The sequence below is a fragment of the Xiphophorus couchianus genome, chromosome 15 (genome assembly GCF_001444195.1).
Source record: "Xiphophorus couchianus chromosome 15, X_couchianus-1.0, whole genome shotgun sequence".
NCBI classification, from domain to species: Eukaryota; Metazoa; Chordata; class Actinopteri; order Cyprinodontiformes; family Poeciliidae; genus Xiphophorus; species Xiphophorus couchianus.
This window is the reverse complement of record NC_040242.1, coordinates 20,778,691-20,801,252: the sequence shown is the minus strand read 5'-3', so window position 1 is coordinate 20,801,252 and position 22,562 is coordinate 20,778,691. Positions and strand designations below refer to the sequence as shown.

At 38.1% G+C, this 22,562-nt stretch overlaps 2 protein-coding genes across 2 annotated transcripts; one reads left to right on the top strand and one right to left on the bottom strand.

The window, feature by feature from the left end:
- The first annotated feature begins 643 nt into the window (after window positions 1–643).
- Window positions 644–16,296, top strand: adgrf3b (adhesion G protein-coupled receptor F3b). Its single transcript, XM_028039907.1, has 18 exons — window positions 644–801; window positions 2,832–2,889; window positions 3,022–3,034; window positions 3,247–3,384; window positions 4,931–5,083; window positions 5,233–5,294; window positions 5,376–5,434; window positions 5,976–6,106; window positions 7,068–7,298; window positions 7,880–8,104; window positions 8,192–8,326; window positions 8,415–8,617; window positions 8,892–9,080; window positions 9,526–10,845; window positions 13,076–13,117; window positions 13,293–13,322; window positions 13,411–13,493; window positions 15,702–16,296. Exons 2-17 carry the CDS (start codon window positions 2,839–2,841, stop codon window positions 13,486–13,488), a joined length of 3,060 nt encoding a protein of 1,019 aa, XP_027895708.1. The 5' UTR covers window positions 644–801; window positions 2,832–2,838; the 3' UTR covers window positions 13,489–13,493; window positions 15,702–16,296.
- On the bottom strand, window positions 16,165–22,390 carry mep1a.2 (meprin A, alpha (PABA peptide hydrolase), tandem duplicate 2). Its single transcript, XM_028039910.1, is given in 12 exon segments — window positions 16,165–17,304; window positions 17,556–18,002; window positions 18,114–18,329; window positions 18,444–18,590; window positions 18,816–19,037; window positions 21,195–21,370; window positions 21,529–21,646; window positions 21,731–21,806; window positions 21,885–21,922; window positions 22,017–22,070; window positions 22,152–22,176; window positions 22,275–22,390. Coding segments are annotated over 12 exon segments (1,794 nt in total). The 5' UTR covers window positions 22,353–22,390; the 3' UTR covers window positions 16,165–17,107.
- Between the last annotated feature and the right edge of the window lie 172 nt (window positions 22,391–22,562).

Here is a 22,562-nt window from a genome sequence, read left to right as displayed (position 1 = left end):
TTAAATGTCATTTACATTCATTTCTGCCATGATTTTTAATGACTTATCATGTGAACAAACTCATTCGTGTGTGATTTCAATTTAATTTATCATTTAATAAAAACAAAGCCATTGCAAAATTGTGTTTTTTAGATGTTAGAATATAGACAAAGATTTGATTAACATAAACTGAACAGCGTATGTTCAGTTTTTGTTCAGTTTGCAAAATAATTCCACACTTTGTCACGATTGCACAACGCTGAGTCACATACAACCCCAATAAAAATAAATAATAACAAAAAAAACATTCAAATGTGTGTTTTTGGTTTCTCTAACATGGAAAAAAGGGTAACCTTTTCAGGAAATGGGAAAATGTGTTTTTTTTTCTCTGTTTTTTTAATAACAAGGTATCATGAAGTCATCTTAAGAAACGAACCTCAGAGCGAGTTGCCCCAAGACGAGTGGCTGCTCTTCCTGAAGGAGACGGCTTGATTTGGTAGACAAATGTCCATGGAAAACCTGAAGACACGGGTCCTGCCCTGAGCAGCCCAGCTGGACTGGAGACGAGCCACGGATGCAAATGAGCCTCCAACAGAAAGCTGCGTCAAAAGAGCATCCAACTCCCACACCCCTCCCAAAAAAAAAAAACCCCAGCACCACCCTGCTCAGCATAAGCCAGCGTTAGAGGCGAATGTGCACACTTACTGGGATTCTGATCTCTGATCAGCTGCTGGTAGATATGGGACTACATTGTTACTTGGTTAGCTAAAGTCAGGACGTTTCATACCTTGGTTTTCTGTGAGACAGTGGGAGCAAACAAAGGTAAGAGTTGCTTCAGATTGATTTGAATGACTTTGTGGCATTTTTCCACATTTTTATTAAGAAATCTGAGTGAACATTCAATTTAATACACATAGCAATATTAAACTCATTTTCATGCTTGATCACTTGTTCAAGTTGTTTAATGAACATTTAATTTGGTGTAATGCACTTTGACCTGTAGCAGCTAATGTCCTTTTTTTTGTCTTTCAAATAAAGCTGCATAAATATATCATATGTTCTGAGAGTCTAGATTTATATGAATATATATATATATATTGCTTTATAGAGGAAATGATTGACTGTACTTGGTTTTAAGCTTTTTTTTTTATAACTGAAGAAGTGATGTCACACATAAAAAAAAACCTCCAACTTGTGACGTCGGACAGATTTCAGAAACAATGAGCCGCAGGAAGGCATCAGCCAACAGGGAAATGTTGTGGGTTAAAGGATGTGCTGCGTTTACAGACGTTTTACTGCAGTGGTTTTTTACGGCTGCTTCTGCGGGCAGAACTTAGCAGTTTCCTGTATCAGAAGAAAAAAAAAAAAATCCCCACCAGTTTACTGCCATTCATAGCTCAGATGCAAAGTAATGCAAACGTGTTTGCTTAGGAAAATACTCACAGCGCAACTTTCATTAAAAAAAAATAATAATAACAGATGGCTGCTGATAAATTGTGTAAAAAAAAATGTTTGGAGAGAAAGAAGTTTTAAACATAAATCAGCACGTTGATGTTTTTCAAAACTGTTTTGAAAGCAGAAAGTCTTCTGCATTTATCTATATTTATGTTATAGATACATTTTACAACATAACATTTATTTTAATCAGGATTTACACAAAAAATTCACAAATATATGCTTGTGACGCCAATTTATAATGCAAATGATTTTAGTTGTGCTTTTTATTTGTGCTAGCTTCTATAAAGTGACTCAGAAAAACTATTTTAGAATGAAACACACAAGTAAGTTTCCTCCTTAACAGAAAGTACAATTTGAGATGATACTGTATCAGAGGAAGGACGAAAAGAAAGACCCTCATATTAATTATATTATACCTCATATTAATGGTTGTATTGTCATAAAAACATGTTATTTGTTTTAATGACAGTTTTACATTTACAACTTGATTTTTGGGCCCCTAGGACACAAGAACAGATTTGTAATTTAAAAAAAAGAATATATAGTCAATAGTTTTAATCCTTGGGATCCTTTGTCTACTACGGCAAGGTAGCAACTGAGTTTAGGTTATTTTCTAAATATGTTTTAACTAAATGGGTTAATTTAAAGCAACATGTATCCAAGGGGGGAAAAACAGAAAAATCATCTTCATTTCTCTGAAACTCTGACGACTGCAAAAAAAAACAGAAACCAAGCAAGAAATGAAATTGCTAGATAGTGTGTTCAAACCTTCAGTGAACAGGAGGGGAAAAACGTAGAATAACAGATTTTTTTAATCCGTATGAAAGAGTGGAAGCTTTATAAATATAAAATTGAAAAAATACAAAATCTACAGAATGACCCAGGTGGGTTAAGGAGAAGTAGACAGATAAATATGTTTTAATTCACATTTCTCATTAATATGTTCACATTTCAACTGCTTTGGTTGCAGAGAAGATCAGCTTTTACTCATTATGTATTTCATATTTGCTCATTTGAATGTGGTTTCACCTGCTCCTCAGGCTGCAGTTAGGAAGGGAAAATACTGCATGAGATCTGCACTGTTTTTTTTTTTTTATTGGAAAATCCCCACACACATAATTCCATTGCACCTAGACTTGTCCGAGTAACGTTGAAGTAAAACTGAAGCTGAGGCTATTTTTTAAAATTATTAGTAACTCTCAGTACTGGGATATTTCAGGAGAATGTCTTTATTGTCTTTGTGAATGCCAAGGACTTTGTTTTTCTTTTTAAATGTAGTCGGTTACATATGTATGTTCTCGAACAAACCGCAGTGTTTGGCAGGACAGGAAAAGTCCGCATTGAAAATGATCTTTGAACAGTTTTAAAATCTTTTGTCTTTCTTTTCCCATCAGAGGAGCAATGTGGACCAAGCATTTTCTTTTTCTGGTCGGCGCCCTGTGCATGTGCCAGGTAGAGACACCTTTCCTTCTCAAACTTTATATTTGTACGGCCTGCACTATTTTTCTCATGAAAACAATGTAAGCCCAACTCAATGTGACACAGACACTAATTATGACGTTTTCTTATTTTTTGCCTTTGTAGGTTTTTTCGCAAGGTGAGAAATTCGACAGCGCAGCCGAGGCGCGCAAAAAAACCCCAAAAACAAAACACAGTTTTCACAAACTACGACTCAAGGCCTCTTTCTCTCTGTTCACTGTATAACTTACGTCATTCCAAATAGACTGTCAATCTCTTGTGTTAATCAAGACGGTAAATTGTATTCTATCTGTGCTTGTCAACTCATCTTCCTCTTCCTCTTTCATCAAGACATCTATGTTGCGGAGGTGATGGTGGAGAGCAACGTCACGCTGACGTCTCAGAGCATCCTGGCGAGTTGGAGCCCATCCGTTTCCCTCAGTGTGGGTGGAAACAATGTGCTAATCTCCAGCAGCGAGCTGGTCGCAGGTAACCTATCTGAACAACAACTTCATGTTGTTCCAGCATGAAGTCAGTGGACAGATGGGAGCTTGTTGAACTACTGGTTTGGGAAAGTAGTGTCTGTTTGGAGTGAAAAATTGTTTTTTGTTTTTGTTTTTTAATTTGATCTTTGTTAAAAATGCAAACAAAAACTTGTTAGGAAGTTTTGCATTTATTTTACCCGTTGGACCGAATATTAAACGTGCAAAATCCTGGTGCGTAGCTGGCCGTGCAGTCCTCACTGGGCGGTGTGTTAATGTGGGTCACACTTTGTTCAGGAACTCCTGCTGCGTTTAGCCACATTTGTAGCATCGATGCACCCGAGTGAGTCTGGCTGTTTTTCTGATCCTTTATTTAGAGGATTTAAAGCGGAAGCAGAAACTGTTCCAATTCTCGTCAACAAGTCGAGTCAAATTTATTTGTGTAGCACATTTCTGCAACAAGGACGTTCAAAGCGATTGACATGATAAAAACACAGCACAACAAACAGAAGAGAACATTTTCTCTTACAAACCCTCTTACGAACCTAACCTTAACTGACAAGCTTCAATCCAAAGAAGATTTCTCATTAATCAAAGGTGATTCCAAACAGGCGGGTTTTTCCGTTTTGATTTAAAGCACATGTGTGAAACTCAAGGCACGTGGGCCAAATACAGCCCGCCATAGCTTTTTATGTGGCCCTCTAGATTCTAGACTAAACACTAAGTGAGCTTAGATATTACGCTATCAATCAAATTTATGCAGTTTTCATCTGAGGCCTCTAGGTTCTTGAGAATTATTGTGGAAATTCAAACAAAATCAACAAATCCACGTGCTGTTTAATGCTAATAATTGGGAGTTTATTGCAGATTTTTCTCAAAAATTGTCTCAAACTTTCTTACTTGTACTAAACAGCTTCCTCAGCCTTAATTGATGTCAGATGATATACACATGATAGTCCATGATCTACACAGCGAGTAACAAAACGTTGCATTTACTGTCATAAATAAGGGCAAATATTTCAAAATTAGTATCATAAACACTTTGATTTTTATTTCAAGAAATTATGAAAAAGAATCACAAAATCCTGGAGGGACTGAAAAGACGATCAATAATGTTATTTAATTGTAAGAATTTATTGTTTTTTTTGCTTTTTTTTAACAGTTTGTGAACAGGTTTTATCAATACATTTGGCACAACCAGCCCTTTAAGAGCAATCATGATCTTGATTTGGCCCAAAATGAAAATAAGTTTGACACCCCTGATTTAAAGGAACTCAGTGTTTTGGCTTTTTCTTTTCACTTTATTTTTTGCTTTGTGAGTCTTTGAATCTTTCAATTTTACCCATATTTGTTTTGGACTGGAAGTACTATCTCAAGTTGTTGCTTTTTTTTTATTTTTATTTTTTATTAAATTATACTTTTGTAAAAGTGTGGACAATGCAGGACTTCATCAAATCACTCAAACTTTTCCTAAAGTGATTTTACAACGTGCTCTAAAGTTAATGTTCTCATGTTTTTGGTAACAGAAATCTGTTTTCTGTGTCACTCTCCAGAATGCCTGGTTGTTGGAGAAGAATACAGCTGCAACTGCTCTACAGGCTACGCTTGGAGTAACGAGGTCTGCTACAATTACGGCTGCTGTACTGAAGCTCCATGTCTGAAAAATGTATCCCAGGCTACATTCATCTGCGTTGAGAAATTCAATGGTAAGGGCTCGCCAATGTCTTTCTGACAGTTTCTGAAAATTGGCCAGCTACCTAGGAGGTCCAAACGATTTGAGCCATGCTACCTTTTGCACATTCTTTGATTTTGCATCAAAACTTTTTTTCCCCTTATTTTTATAATTTGTTGGAAGTTATCATCAATGGATCCGTACAGCTGACTTCGGGGTCCTGGGCTTCTGCGCAAACCACGAAGGTATGCGTTGCTCTTGTCTCAGAAGAGGTTTGTTCGACATTCGGCTAAGTGCTAAAACTACTCTCTTCTCTCTGTTTTAAGCTTGAAACTGGGCTGAGGATGCTGAATGGCGTGGGATCCGTGAATATCACTGGGCCGAGGTTTGGACTCTCCAAATGTCACCAGGATGTTGTCGTTTTGCTGACAAGTACAACACAACCGAAATCACGAGATATTTTTTTCCAAACTCATGGCACGTGGGCCTTGAGTTTGATGACTACACAGAGTCTACTACACACTTTCACATGGAAAAGTGAAAGTGTGTAGTAGACTCACTTTCAGACTCAGATTGGCAGAGCTGTCTTTCCACATCTATAATTAACTCCAAAATTCAGAAGCTTATTACGAACTAATTGCAGATAATTTCACTGTGCTCACGTTTAAGCATAGACATTTGCAACAATGGTTTATGGAGGGGAGTACAGATATGAATAAGAAAAGACAAAAACGACAGCATAAGGAAGAAAGGGAGTAAAGAAGTAAATAATTATACTATGTGCTTTGTAAAAGTACATAGACATCATGTAAGCACTATGTGACTTGAGATTGTGACATAAATTGTTGGTTCTGTGCCAAAAGACAAACTGTTTCCATTGACAGACATGTTTGTTTTATCCATTATGTTTTCCAAATCCTCTGCAGACCTTTAGAGCCGACCACTGCTGACTTTCAGATGGACGTCTACGTCAGATTAGACCTAACTAACCTTCAACAGATTCTGAATGGTCTGACTGTCAACCTGTCATCGGCCCCAATTTACGTCGACACTAAACGTCAGTAAATCTCACAGTTTTATTTTCATATTTCATGATCTGTGTGATGTCACTTCCAGGCCTTGTGCACACGTAGGCATGTTTTCATAGAAAAAAAATAAATAAATAAAATCTCCCGCATCAGTCACAGGAAAATGTTTTCATCCATGTGAACCCGCATAAATCCAGCGCTGAGCATTATTTTGAATGCAGTGCAGCACAAAGGTAAAACCTGTGTCAGCCAATCAGATTGCTTAAAAACATCCAAGACTTCCTGTTAGGAATTAACCGTGGCGCCAGGATGTTTGCTTGTGTGGAAAGATATGTAGGTTAAAGTACTTTTAAATAGCAGTTTAAAATTGCTAAAACAAAACTTCATATTTCAGTTTTGCTAACTGAAATATGAAGTTACCAAAACACAAGATAGTGTTAATTGGGAATCATGTCAAAGCAAGTATGTGGACTTATTGACTCCATTACTTGTTGCAGAGTATAATGCGTCAGACTGCAAATCTCAGTTTTCATATATACACACATGCAAACATAAATAGAGTTTTTTTCAATTCTCCACTTTGGTCTGGGTTGTTATAAATAACAACTTTTAGTTATGTCAAACTGAGTTTCTGTGTGGATGAAAGGCCAAAGCGAGTGAAAATGTGTTACTTTTCCCAGACATCTGGCTACATGTGGACCAGGCCGAAGTGTGAAAATGATTGTGTGGTTATTTTGAAAGTGCACCGGATCAGTTCCTCACATCTCAACTGATTAACTACTGTATGTCTGTAATTGTTTTTCTTGAAGCTTTCTATAATGTTCATTAGCAGTTGTTAATTTGTATATGTTATTTGTTTCTTGATTACTCAGGCAAAATGCTGCCCTTCCATGCATGGCAGAGGCACTTTTTTGGGGCTGTAAACCAAAGGATGGAATTATTTCTGGTCTATTAATTTGACTGATTTTTCTGTCTTCTACTATGACATAGAAATGGTAAACATCTCTGTGGTGAGCGATACAGTGAAGTATAAGGAATCTATTGGTCTTACCTGCGTAATGGAGGAAGCGACAGTCAGCGCTGGGTGGAACCTAAGTAGACCATTTGAGCGCTTTTCGATCAACAAAGGCCTTCTGACCCAAATTACCAAGGACTGTGCCACTGCAGAATACTTGTCCTGTGTGAAACTTGTTGTAACTGAAGCAACAGGTGCATGGACAGGCAAGTATACCAACCTTATCTGGATTATCTTAATGTTTAACTGAAACCAGCTTTGATATATAAGATGAGACTAAACTTAGTGTGTATTGTATGTAATTACTATGCAATCAGGTTTTCTAAAGGGAAAATAAACGTCATAACGAAAAAATGCTTCAGAATCCCAGACAGGTGGTTCACACGGGATGACACAGTCTGGGCCAGCAGTATTATTTCAGTTCAGTCTCTCCTGCTGCCTGTTCACCTGATTTCTAGAGACACACAGGCACTGAAGGGTGACAAAACGGGGAAACAACATCTCTTATTGTAGTTAAAGAAAAACAAGGGGAAGCAGCAAAGTCTATGGTCAAGGTTGATGAAATATTTTGAAGCTTTACTGAATCCAATTCAGTATAGCCTCAAAACATCCCTATGGTGCCCTGTTTTTTTTGTTGTTGTTGTTGTTTTTTTAACATTACCAGTTAGATTACAAAAGCATTAAGTGCTTAAGTGTGTCTCAAACCACATTTTCTCAAGCAATGTATGAGCAGTCATTCGAAAGAGAAAAAGTAAGACCTTGAAATGTGTCTGTGTGTTCCCATCAGGTACATACGAGTGTGGATTTACTACTGGAACAATCAGACACACTGCCAGGATTCCCATAAAAGTAGTTCTCCTGCCGGATGTGATTACCATGAAGTTTAGCCCTCTGATTGCAGATTGTTCTGGCAAGAATCCTTCTATAACTGTCACAGCAACTATCCCAAAGTCCGAAGAGGCATACAAATACTATTGGAACTACAATGGTAACAATGAACCCGAGCAAAATGGTAAGAGAATTCTACAGTCTTTTGGACATTTACTATTCTTAAACTTAAATCAGCTTCCTGACAGAAACAACAATCTTTGTGTTGCAGCAAATAATCTCACAAGTTTCAATTACCCATGTCAGCTGGATTGTGCATATAAAGGCCCACAAGTTGTGAAAATCACTTTTAAAAACAACCTAGGTCAGGAAGCGACTGCAGCTGTGGAAATCCCTGTGTTTCGTGGTATTGAATCCATTCAACTTGACACAGTTGACACAATACTTCTAACTTGCCTTTACGTTGACTGACATTAATCCTTTTTTTTCTCAAGAAACTGCTATATTCTGCAAAGAAGAGACTCTCAACAATGAGCTTTGGCCAAAAACTCCAGGTGGAGTGACATTGACTAATCAGACTTGTCCACCAGGCAGGGTAGGGTTCAAGTCACGTACCTGTGATCAGGGGGGAATATGGCAAGAGGTTTTCTCCAAATGCATCAGTGAGGAGCTGAGCAAAGTTACAGATGCAGCTAACGTGAGTTTGAATTTACCCACACAGAATGTCACACTTATCTGGTCATAGAGAAGACATGATTTAATGCATATGCTTTTTATTAGACTTTCAAAATATCAACCGACCATGTTTGCAAATTGCTGAACTGTAAGCCTCTGCCAGGATTGAAGATATTAAGCAGTAACACCTTCCTTTATCTTTTCACCACTAAGGACGCAGAAGGAAAATCATTAGCATTTCTGCAGGATTTATATACTAATATTTGCTTCTCCATTGCTGTTGATGTTTTTTCTAGAAATTTCGGGATGGGCTTGGAGCCACACAGGAAGTGGCTAAGAACATATTTGAAGGAGTCAAGAACAGCTCTAGTTTAAGTTCCGATGGTTCTGGTGGTGACGTTGCTGACATTGGTGCTTCCATTGGCATTATAGGAGTGATGGCCAATGCTTCAGCCAACATTGCTTTGGATGAGAATTTGTTTCCTGTAAGATCATTCACTGTTGATATAATTCAGTTTCAGTGTAAAACAACACTAATGCGCTACTCTAAGTATTTTCTTTCTTCATCAATGTTTTTATATCTACACTATCTATTTTTGAGATGCCGGGGCATAATCATCACACAGATTGCTAAAGAATGCATTTTGTTTTTAGTAAACAATATGATCTTCAAAATGATGATATAAAGTAGGTAATATCTACACCTAAATATCATTTGGACAATACTCACTTTAAAGAGTTCATCAGCAGTTGTGGGATACATTGTCTTACTTCCCACATGGATCAAAAATTTGATTAATTCCAAATTAGTCATACTATCAGAAATAAAAAACTTAATTTCAGCTACCATTTTTATGCTACTGTCAAACTGATAATGTCCTAACCTGATTACCACATAACATGCATGTGTGTTTTCCTAATATCTTACAGGATTTAATTGATGCAGCCAGCAATATGGTCAACTCAAACTGGAGTGGGGTAAATAACACAGTCCGTCATGGCATGTCTGCAAACTACCTTTCCAATGTGGAGACTTTGGTGAAGAACATCAAGATCAACACCAGTGAGGGTTTCAACAGTACAAACCTGGAGCTCAAATTCTGCTCAAGTGATGACTGCAGCATTTCTGTTTATGGCATCGATGTGAATTTGAACAAGACCAATGGAACAATGAAAACCATGGGCGTGAAGAATCTGATGGAAAAATTGGAAAACAAGAACTTTCCAGGCAGAAATCACAGCAGCATATTGCTGTCAACCACCCTTGAAGGCAACAATGATTCAGATATTAAGATTACAATGTTCTTCCCTGACGAGCAACCAACCGCCACAGAACGTCTCTGTGTCTTCTGGGATACAAATGCAAAAGACTGGTCCAGCGAAGGCTGTATTGCCAACATCACCGACGACAACCAAACACTCTGTGAATGCAACCACCTCACTTCCTTCTCCGTCCTCATGTCCAAAGGCGTCAACCCCAACACCAAGGATTCTTTGATCCTTGATATGATCACAAACATTGGACTGGGTGTGTCTATTTTCTCCCTGCTGATCTTTCTTTTCGTCGAATCCTTGGTGTGGTCGGCCGTGACAAAGACGAACCTGTCGCATTTCCGTCACACAGCCGTGGTGAACATTGCCATGTTCCGCCTGCTCGCAGACTGCAGCTTCTTGGCTTCGACTGATCCCAAGAAGCTCTCCGATACCTGGTGCTTCACCTTCACCATCTGCAAGCACCTGTTTTACCTGACGATGTTCTGCTGGATGCTTTGTCTGAGTGTGATGCTCGTCCACCAACTCATCTTTGTTTTCAGCCCAGTCAGGAAAAGAGTCTTCATGTACCTCTCCAGCATTGTAGGCTATGTTGTACCAATTGCACTAGTGGGAACCAGCTATGTGTATTACAAATACAAAGAACAGGACTACTATAGTAGAGATACCTGTTGGTTAACTTATGTCCGGCTGTTGGAGGGCTCCATTCACGCATTTCTTCTTCCTGTGGGCACCATTATTTTGTCAAATGTCTTCTCCATGGTGGTTGTCATTGTCACCTTGGTGAAGACCTCTGTACCAGACAGCAGCAAATCAGATGACAAGGACACAGCCAAGAGCATTCTCAAAGTGATTGTCTTTCTAGCTCCAGTCTTTGGAGTAACATGGATCATTGGGTTTGCTATACTCCTGCTGGATCAAAACAACTCCTTGTATGGGGTTGCTGAGTACGCCTTCGTCATCCTCAATTCTTTCCAGGTAATTTACTATGCAACTCACAAGCCCCTTTCACATCATGGTGTCGATCCGTGATCTTCACACACTTCGTACACCTTGCGATCAACTGAAAGAAATCAACACATAATGGGTGAGGGAGAGGTTGAAAGCAACACATAAATAATACACCCCACGGCTACTAGCTGAGCACAAAACACAGGATCCGATGCAAATAATAACACGATGGAGAAGGTTCACAACAATTTTGCTTGTACCAGAAGCCCTGAATACTTTCCTCTCAGTCGATAGAACAATAGGGAGTTGCTAGCTTGGTAAATACCAGCTCCTTGTTCTTGGCTTTGCTTCGTACAGAATGGCTGGACCATTGCTGGAGGCGTACACTCTGTTGAAGTTTTTTATTTAAGCCAACTGCTAACGTTTGGCCGTGACACTTGTAATGTGCCAGTTCGACGCTGTGATGCCTGAGCTGTAAACAACCATCTTGCACTGCAAAGACAGAAGTGCCGATCCGAACGAGGGCGCTGTTAATGATAATTCATTATTTAAAAGCACCGGTGATCTTGTCCTGACACGGAAGGCCTTTTGGTGCTTGTGTATTTTTTGCAGAACCATGCTGTGAAATGGGCTTCAGTTTCAGTTATTAACCCAAACTTAATAACAGTTTGGCTAATTTTTGTCTTCAGGCAAAAATTGGCCAATTCAGACAAACTTGCAGTCAGTAGTATACATACAGTCATATTGATAAATATATACAAGATCCATTTGGATCCATTTGAAAAATGCTATGTGTAAGCCTTTTCATTCCATTGTAAGACCAACATCAGTGACATAACCATGGACTGAAAGACAGGCCTACTATAAACCCAACAAGGAGGTGTGGGAGGCTGAAATTTGCAGCTGTCCACACAGACAAGTCAAATATTTTTGTATTGAAACATTGTATGGATTAGAAAAACTCCATATTAAATTAGAACCTTAACAGTTAATTAAAGATTCATTGAAGATGTATGTTGTATTATTGACTCATCCCAAATAAAGAATGCCTTCAATGAATAGCTAAAGAGTTGGGTAAACATGACATTCATAATGATGAAGTCAGAACTGTACATATCTTCTCCTGTAATCTGATGGTAAATAAGCAAATCAGCAAACAGTGAGCCACTATATTCACAAGGAGCCCAAAATAACATTTCAGAAACAGCTTTTTGCATTGAATATTAGCTACGTGCGCAGCAGCTCGTAAAAGTGCAAATTTCCCGGTTAAAATTCCAGAATGACTTTCAAACCTATTCCAACACAATTCAAATGAAAGAAAATGTTGCACACCCTTAAGGCAGTGCTGTGCTTTACTCAAACATAAAGTGATTCAACTGTCTTAAATTCTGACCCACCGTTACTTGGATATTTCCAAATAGAATATAATAGACACTCATCTGAAGAGGACGGTGGATCAGACATGTCCTCACTATCTGATAGTTTGGAGAACTTTTCTAAGGTAGACTAATATTACAAAGATGATACACAGAATGCAGATAGCTGTAACAAGCCCCCAAAAGTGATGATAGAAATTTAGTAAAAAGGTCTTTCAACTAAGCTTTAACCTGAAGACATCTCCATGGAAGCACCCAGGTTGTCGACCCCCTATTTGATTGATTTGTTTAAATTTCAGTTGAATTGTACAGGACACAAACACCACTAAGGGTAAAAATGTTGAAAAACTGTTTTATAATTTCACCTTTAGTAACAGTGAGACAGTTATTTTTTGTTTTTAAGCATATGCACTGACTGATGGCACCTTTTAAATTTCGTTGTCCTTGTGACAATGACAAAGATTTATCTATCTATCTATCAAAAGGCGAGGTGACTGAAGATGCTCATATCAATCATTAATTATGATTATGATCATTTGCTAATTTGCAAATTAGCAAATTGTCCATGCTACTTTTGTGATTACAAACCATTTCTAACAGCTCGACACTCAGGAAGAGTGAGGCAGATTCACAGTCAGACAACAGGGAAACCCAAAATCACGGAAAAGAAAAAAGCGCGGTCTACTCAAAACCCCTTTCAACATTTTACATTAGCAATGTAAAATGTCTGCATTGTCAGAAGGCAGAAGATAGGGAGCGTGTTATGTACACAGTGGAATCTATAGGCTAAGTGATAGAGAAGAAAGCAAAAATACAGGATTAGTTTTAAAGGTAGTGGCACCGGATAGAAATCTTGTAAAATATGCTTTTGTCTCTTTCAGGGCCTTCTCATTCTACTAACAGGTTGTGTGGGAGAGCAGAAGGTAGGTTTGTCTTTTAGACCCTTTGCGCTGTACTTCTTACTATATTGAAAACAGAAAGATGAAATGAAACCAAAAAATAAAACCAGTGACTCTGAAGTGATCATACGTTAAGTTTTACCACGTCCCCTGTATGGAAAGATGATTTTTACCATCATTCTGGTTATGTTATCCCCAGGTGAGGCAGGAAGTGGTTAGAATCATAATGGTAAGTTATTCAGCTGGAATACTTGAAGCTCTGATATGATGGAAACACCCAGAAGAAATCATGTTGTTTTTTGGGGGTCTTTCCTCAGGTAAAAACTGGACGAGACACTGATAGTACCAAGAAACTGACTAATAGTTCAACTACACTCTACACAAAAGACAAATGATGAAGGTAAGATCTCCTATACAAGGTCTATTATTGACCTTCGATTTGAGATTAAAAACTAACTGAATGTAAGGCTTAGGAGAGTGGTATAAGTTATAAAAGTGGAACTATTCAATGTGTTGATAAAAGGACAGTGATGCTGTCATTTATTCAGAACTGCCAGCTTCACTGATCCATATGTGATTCCAGTTTATCCAAAGTTGTGAGTCTTTAAATGGTAACACAACCACCATGTTAAGTCCCTGCTGTACAGTTTTTGGGGGAAGTGCTATGATGTGGAACTATATGAAGTGATCTCTAACATCATGGCCCTAACACCTGTTGATGGACTAAGATTCCTAATGACCAGGTTTTACAAGAAGAGTATGTTTAGGTACCTCAGGTCAGTTTACCCACTAAATCTTAACCCGTCATACCTACATATTACTTCATGCTTTCAAACCTGTCGACAAAACATTTTGTACGCATTATATATGAATTTGTCTTCTGCTGTATTTCAATATGTTTATAAAACATAAAGACCAATACACGTTTAAATGCTTACATCTCATGTAAAATCAGCTGGACATTTCTATCTTGACTCATAATCAAATCAAAATTACTCCAAATGACCTCCTGCTGGTAGATATTATTAATTGGTATCATATGGAACCAAAAAATATAGTCACATTTTATTACAGTTATTATAATGTTGCTTTATTATATTGTTACTTTTTGTCCTCTGATTTTGTTTTTGGATTTGCTGCCATGGTCTAAAACTGAGACTAATTAATACTCATGGGATGCTGCAGGAAATTCTTAATGGAGACCAGAGACTGAACGATTATAGTTTGGATTGAAAGATCTATTTTATCAGACATGGTCATAGTAGCAACAGAGAAAATATAAACATTGGCCAATCTTAATCTGGACATAGATCTGTTAAATGGCTTGTTATATCTACTGTCTCATTCCTGAAGTTCTTCTATGTGAAGCAAGAGACATTCAATGGTTGTTTTTGGTTCTAACGCAAAACTTCCTCTACCTCAAGCTGCCATTTAGCTGACTGATAATTGAAAGCGAATTAATATTCCTAAATGATTCCATGTAGTAAAAGATGATAGTCAGCTGTCTGGAAGTTTTTCCTGTAGTGAATACCACAAACAGCTTTTGTTTTTAAGGAAACTGATTGAGAAAAATGCTAGCAAAGAGCGTTAGCATGTTTGTTAGTAAAGTAAATAGCCTACTGCAGGCTACCAGAGCAGATAAGAGCTGATACAGTTACTTAGCAACTTGTCAAGCTACTAACACTGTGTAAAGATCAGAATGACAAGAAATAATATTTTATTAATGTAACTAAAATTGTTACATTTTCTTCTTTACCTTCAGAAGTGTCCTCCTTCTACACCTACACTGGTTTAAAAATGTGTACACATCCTTGGCTCGTTAATTTTAGCTAACACTATTTTGAAATGTAACTTCAAAGCTTCACGTTACATTTAAAACTTGCATTTAGGCTACAAAACATTAATACTTCACACCAAATTAAGTTTCAGTGTACATGAAAAACATTGAAAGGCAGGACTGGTTTCTGACATAGAAGCCAAGGTGAACCATGACAGTTAATAAAACTTTGCTTTAATAAAACTCTAACATTCAGCATTTTGCAACCTTACACTCTAGACGACAGGCTTGCATGTCTTTTATGACATCACATACAGGTTTTCTAGAGAACTTGATTTGCATTGGTCAGCCTGCTCAGCATGTACCATATTATAAGACTATATCATGTGGCTCGTGGGGGTGATCTTTGTTTAAGAAAATAAAGTGGCACAGTAAACACCAGGGCGATGGAAACTACAGCTCTGCTGACTCGCTTATCTGGTTGGACCAACTGGAAGGAGGAGGGACAGCGCATCTAGCATCTGGGCGCTAAATCAAGTTTAAAGACACGGTCCACAACTTTTCCTTAGGTTATCTTGGTACCATCTCTTTTTTATTTGGTAATAAATGAGCTAATAACTTCATCTTTTTGCTAGCTATCCAGTCTGATCTTAAAACAATAACACAACCAGTGCCACATGCTAGTGTTTTTCATCTTTAAGAGTTACTAAAATAATCCACCTAGCTTTACAGATCACCATCTAATTAAAGAAGTCAGTCGGCAACACACTAACATTTTGAACTTCTAAAGTTTGTTTTCTGGTCTTAAATGTTGCTATTTGTGTGCCACAGGCAGTGGAAACAGAAAGAGCAGCTCTGGCGACCGCAGCGCCCCCAGGGGAGAACACTTCTTGAAGTTTGCAATGTGGTAGATTTTGATCCATAGACTGTTCCAAATGTGTAGCTGATTGCTCTAAGAACATAATCAATAACCAATCAAGTAGAAAACTAATGATAATTAGCAGTGAGTTGGTGATATTTCCAAAATGATGCATATATACTGTAGAAGTACTTTCCATATGTGTTACTGACCAATGAGACAAGCAACACATTTAAATAACCAATATTTTCTTTAGGTTTAAGGGTCAGTGTGGAGCTTTTATTTATTATAATTTTAATTAAATAATGCAAATAGTGAACAGTGACTGTTTGTCTGTAAACGTTATGCTTCTCAGTACAAATAGCAACTTCATGCAAATTTTTGCAAATTCTGTTCCAAACCAATGTATATAGAGCAAAGTACAATTTTATCAAGTCTGTTTGTGATCGGTTTATTTAAAAAAAAAGTTAATTTACATAATTTGATTAACTACAAGCTGTAAACAATACTTGTATATTGCTGTATGTATTAGAAGTTATAATGAAATAAAGAGGTTTAGAAACTCAAGCGCCGTTGTACATTTTTATTTGCTGAATCTGTTACCATGACAACAAGTGCTACTAAACCAATATTATTAAATTAATTTAGTTAATTAAAGCCTATATTGCAACATAAATTATTCACTTTTCTTCCCTGTTGCACACCAAGTGAGTGTTTTGAAACTACTTCTGCTAAACTATCCATTTGTATCAATGTTCTCAGTGTTTTCCTGGCTTTGAGCGTCTCTTGGAATGGAAGAGTTCATTTTTGTAATTTGAAACATTTCTGTATGTTTAAAGACCGGACCAGCACTGGTCCAGTCTTTTGCTGTGCTAAACGGGAACCCGAACATTTTAAAACGGGTTGTTGTGAGATCTCCTGATGACAGCGAAGATGGCCAACGTTAGAACCACAGTTCCCGCCGCACCGCCGATGAGAGCTCCCAGGATGCCTCTGTCTATTTTCACTTCCTCACACCTCGGGCCAGAATAGAAGGTGGCCTGGGTTGATGCACACCTGGGAAGAGAGACAAGACGTTTCCGGTCATATGTTAATGCTTTCTCCTCTTCCACCTTGAACTGCAGTCACTAAGGGTGTTTTCACACCTGATAGCCCGGTAGACCTGGTTTGATTCGGGACTAAAGTTCCAACGTTTGATATATTTTCAGCCGGTGTGGTTCGCGCGCTGCTGTCGAATGAACCAAACCCTTTGAAAAACTTGCTCACCCTCTCGTCTCTGGTGTCGCTGTACCAATAACTGCTTAAACAAATGACTCAAAAATCCCCTGAAGAAGACACGAATGCAACTTTCTAAACAAAAACGGAGTGGCGTCAGATTTTAGAGGTTGTCTTTTGTCAAAAGATTGAAGTCAGCAGTTATGATGAGGTCATCATTCTTGAGGAAGCTCCTCCGCTGTAGTTGGATGTGGGATATGAACGTGCTCCAGCCGTAATCTTGACCCCGGTAGCACTGGCAGCTCTCATCCCAGACTGCATTAGACGTGGTGGTCGGCTTGTCCCAGCGGGTGTTATTGTCTGGTAAGGAAAAGGAAATCCAGGTTAGACTACTCAGAAAATCTCCATGCTTTATTACTGTTGGACCACAAATTCTTTGAAGGAACAAAACAAAAATGAAAGGTCAATTAGTGCAATAACCAATTGCTAAAATTTAAGGGATATGGTTTTGAGAGTTGTGAAAGCACAGCTCATCAGATAAACAGACATTTTTGACTTGTTTGGAGAGTCATGAACCAGCAGTACAGTGAACATTGCCTATCTCTGCCTACCTGAGGTGAAGCTTCTTGTGGAAGACATCCTCAGTGTAACATCTGGGTCCTGATCCAGCGCTACAATGGTGGCCTGCCTGTTTTCTGCTGGCCACTGCATCACTCAGTCATTTTCCCCACTGCAGAGATGCAACGTTGCGCCAACATAATCCGGGTATTCGCTCTCTCTTCCATTCGGGTAGACAGTGACTCCGAACGAATAGCCCTCCGCGCTATAAATGCATTTGCTCCTTACAGGCGTGCCGACGGGAGTTGTGGCGAGAACGCCAGTGAAATTGCGGATTTGCCAGACAAGACTGGGACAGACGGTCTCAGTTAGAGTGATGTCATCGATTAAGATGGCGCCCGAGGAGCCGGCCGATCCTCTGATTCCTTGTAAAACGTAACGGAACTTTTTGGACATTTTAAGATTCACGTGAGCAATTTTCCAGGCATCATCTCCATTGCCTAAGAAACAAACATAAACAAGTAGTTATTAATCCTTTGATTACTTTTATTAGTCATCCCAATCACTAGGCCTTCCTAATTTAATGCAAGTTCAGTTTTAAGGGAACACACCTGTGATAGTGTGGATCTTTCTGATGGTGTTCACGGCTCCCGTCCCGTCATCACTTCTGATCCAGATCACCAGTTTGTCCCCGGCTGCTCCGGTCATCTTATAGAAGAACTGGAGACACTGTTCACTTCTCTTTGGGTAGAGGATGCGTGACTCCAGCAGGGCGCTGCTGCCCACTGCACCGGAAGAAGTGTCAAACTTCATAAAGTAGCCAGAATCTGAAAGAGATCACGCTTCAGTAAACGACAAATTTTGTTATATCACTTCTGAGTGTTTTTTTTTTTTTTTTTTGGTTTAAGATTTTCTTTATGACTATGAAACCTCTGCAGTACCTCTACAGCGTCCCTCCAGGGTATGATCCCCGTCGCTTGGACTGCTCAGCGTCTGGACCCAGTCTGCATTGTCGTCCTCATTCTGGATCATTCCACAGATGTTTATGAGCTCAAAAGAGCACTGATCCAGCAGAGTATGTGTCTCAGCTGAAACATGTTTGATATCAAACAAAATGGAATCTTAATAAAGGTGAAAATTCTCAATATCCACACAAAAACCGAAGGTGACCACAGTTATCCGTAACCTTGGAGAACTGGTGTTTTCTTTTAAAAGACTGGCTTGTATCCTTTAAGTTATTACCCATCCAAAAAAAAAAAAAAACAAAGGCAAATCTGTAATGTGTGATAAAGTAATAAAGTAGAAATACCCACCACAGTCATACATGCGGTTGAGCCTGGTGATGTCTACTTCGCTGAAGTCCAACCGCTGACCAATGACATTGTTAAAGTATGGTATGACGGTTGTAATTGTGGGGATGCTTTCATTCTTATTAAAGGACAACGGTCTGTAGTGCATGATGGACTCATAATCGTACGGTGTGTTCAGGTCTGTGATAAAGTCATCTTCATATTTGTTGAAATTGTGCCCCATCCCTATAAGGATAGAGCTACATTATCACCGACATGAAAGTACGATCAGGAGATAACTGTAGAAAATCTACCATAGTACATAATACACCATTTGTATATGTGGAAGTAATATTTAATACATTTTTGAAAGCTATTAAAAAATATGGCACAAAATACATGCCTAATTTGTGATAATCACGTGCACACAAAAAAGTTTTTTTCTTTTTAGTTTTGCTACTCTGAAATATATACAGTAGACGCACCAATGGTGTGGAAAAGTGTGTTGAAGTCAACATTCCATCTTTAACTTATTAAAAAATAGTATTTGAGGTGATATTTGGCACCACAGATAAACTAGAACTTTAAAATTACCCCAGAAATTCATGTTTGCGGTTTGGAAACATTCAGGTTTTTCATTCAACTACAGCCTGGTGAAAAATAAATATACTAAGTATGTTACATTTTAGCATACTTAAGCATACTTTAAGTCAGACTAATCATGAATATACTTCAAGTTCACTTAGGATTAGTTAACTTAACGTGTGACATTTTGGAACAACTAATTTTGTGCTAAGTGTATTTTAATAGCATTTAAATTGCATCAAAGCATAATTTAAAGTGTACTAAAATTTGTTCACTTTTTTAAACCATTTGTTCACCTTTTTTTAACATACATACAGGCAGCAGCTGTTATCAGTTTGACACCCAGTTTTGCTGCTTGTATGAAATTTACCTAATCTTCTCAGAGGTTCTCAAAAAGTAAAATCATGCTGAACTCAGTCACCTGAGAAGTTGGAACTAACATACTTTTTTTGAACAACTTAAGTTACACTTAGTATAGTTTAAGTATATTGCTTTTTATGTAATATAAACGTGCTTGATATTTTGAGTGTACTATTTTTGGGATTGAATTACATTTAAAATATATTTAGAATGTAGTTTCTGTATATTGGCACTACATATTTTATATATTAGTAGTGTGATTACAGTATGTTACAATTACACTTTTGGTTTACTATTATTGCTAATGAAGTTCACTTTTTAGTTACTTAATGTATTTTATTATTCTGCTTTGCCACTTTGTACATTAGATGCTTCATACACACTACAGTACCGCAAACACATCAGGCTGCCAGAACACAGAAGGGTCGATTACAAAACACTTTCCAGGTGAAACAAATTACATTGTGCTTTCAATATATTCACATTTTGGTAACACTTTATTTAATGGGGTGTGCATATGATGGACAATGAAGCATGACCAGAACCAAAGTTTCACTTCAGCATTTTTCAACAGCTATAAATTACATAGCTGGAATTAATAACTGGGAACTGTATGGTCAAAACTAAATGTTTATGTACCAAAGTAGATATTTGTGTTCCACATTTAATTTTATTTAATTTACAAACTAAATATTTAGCTCATAACTAAATATTTAGGTCCAAGCTAAATATTTAGCTAATAAGCAAATTAGCTTGTTGATAAGCGGAAGTGAAATATCAAAATAAAAGCTGGGTTTTTGTCGACCGTAAACACAGATTGGAGAACTGAATCACTTCAGTTGTCGCTCCAGTAAGTTTTTTTTTTTTTTAAATATACCATTCTTTTCTTCTCAACATGTCCAAGGTCTCACATTACTCGTGTATCTAGAATACATCTGATTTATGCTTGATTTAGAACTACTATCAAACTTTTTATACAAACAGCATATTGAGTCATTTTCATTGTAATTTTTCCATTACGACGGAATAAGCACAAATTCTTCAACTTTGATAGATGCCGATTTTGCTACATATTATTTTAAAGTTATATGAAAAGAATTACCAAAGTCGAAAACATCTGACCTAACATAACGTTCATCCAACTCATGAGAGCGGGTAGCACTTTATGGCAATAATCGTTTTAAAAGAATCGAAAATGTCAGCCATCTTGAAAACTGGCAGTCATCCTGAAATTCACGAGACTAAATGAAAATGTGAAAGATGTGCAATGTAAGGGGTAAGCAAACAATTTTTTTATGCTCGTATCCACACTAGAAAAATTTTTACAGTAATACGAAGCCACACAAGCAGCTTTACTGCAACAGTTCTCCCGGTCAGCTCTACTGAAATTCACCAGCTGGCTTTCAAATGGCCACTCTACGCTCGACTGAATGTGAAATTAAAACAACAGACACCCACCTTCTTCAATTTCGTCCCACCAGATTTTGACGTAGTCATCTCGGTCTGAACGGGACTGCTCGTGGTAGAAGCCCAGCGCGTGCAGAAGCTCGTGCTCCACTATGGCCTTGGTGTCACACCGGTCACCAATGGACACGTTCTGGCCTGTCCCATCGTCTCCGACGTATGACCAGCAACTGCATGGTTTACAGAGAAAGCAGTAAGCACGCTTCTGCTTCTATTGAGTTTTACTTAGCTACTGGGCAAATGAGCATCTTGGTATCTTTGTATGACTCAATGACTGGGCCATAAAAGTTAAGCAACAACCTAGCTAGCTACAAAGCTAGTCTCTCACCCAGAGAGCTTGACGAAGGAGATGTAGGTGGATTCTCCCTCATAGGGTTTAAAATCCACGCAGGATCTCAAGCGGTATTCCTCAAACGCTTGAAGAATTACACCCTTAGCGTTCAGATCTAAATCAAAAGGGAAAAGGGAATTTGTTTCCTTTTGTGTTTTATCAAATTATGACAATTTGGGCAACGTGTGCAAATGTGTACCTAAGGAATCAGTTAGGATGTAAGGTATGGGAAACGTCCATCTTCTTGTTTCATCAAGGATGGCGTTTCTTTTTGGCTACAGAACACCGTGCAAGAAAAATCCATATTTGACTTCTCTACAAACACTTTCTACACATCCTCTCCGTTCACTTACATTGACAGCAATGTCTCCCTCAAACAGATGTGTCAATCCTGACATGTGGGCAGTAAAATGAAAGTTGTGTGTTAGCAGGTAGTGGAAGTTATTTTAGACCGCATCAGTGCAGAGAAAATCAGCACAGAATACCTCTGTTAATTTCAAGAATGTCATCTCTAAGTTCACCGGCATCTGCTTCATCATCTACAGGATAAAGTCAGTGTTAGACCCAAAACAAAAGTAGCCAACAAATTGCCTGATTAATGTGGACGATTAGACACCAACCAGTTATTGCCGGATCAGCCTGCACCTAGCACACAACGAGAAGGTCTTCTCAATCCAAAATGCTCAGCCAAAACTTTACTTTCAACTTCGTATAGAAAAGTGAGATCCATTAACACGACTTACCTTTAAAATGACAAAAACGCCGATCAGAACAGCAATTTTCCTCAATCTGCCTTCAGGTCCCATGTTGAACAGAACCATGATTCTCCTTCAAGCCGAGGACGAACTTTGATCAGGGTTGTTATTTTTAATGAGTAACTTTTTTGTGTAGCTTTTAAAGCTGACATGGCAAGTGGAGGCGATAACAGCCATAAACTGTAAACTATGAACCGAAGATGTGCAGACAGTGACAGTCACAGCGATACGGAGATTTTTGTCTACTCAAAGCTGCTCAGGGTTTTGCTTTGAGTG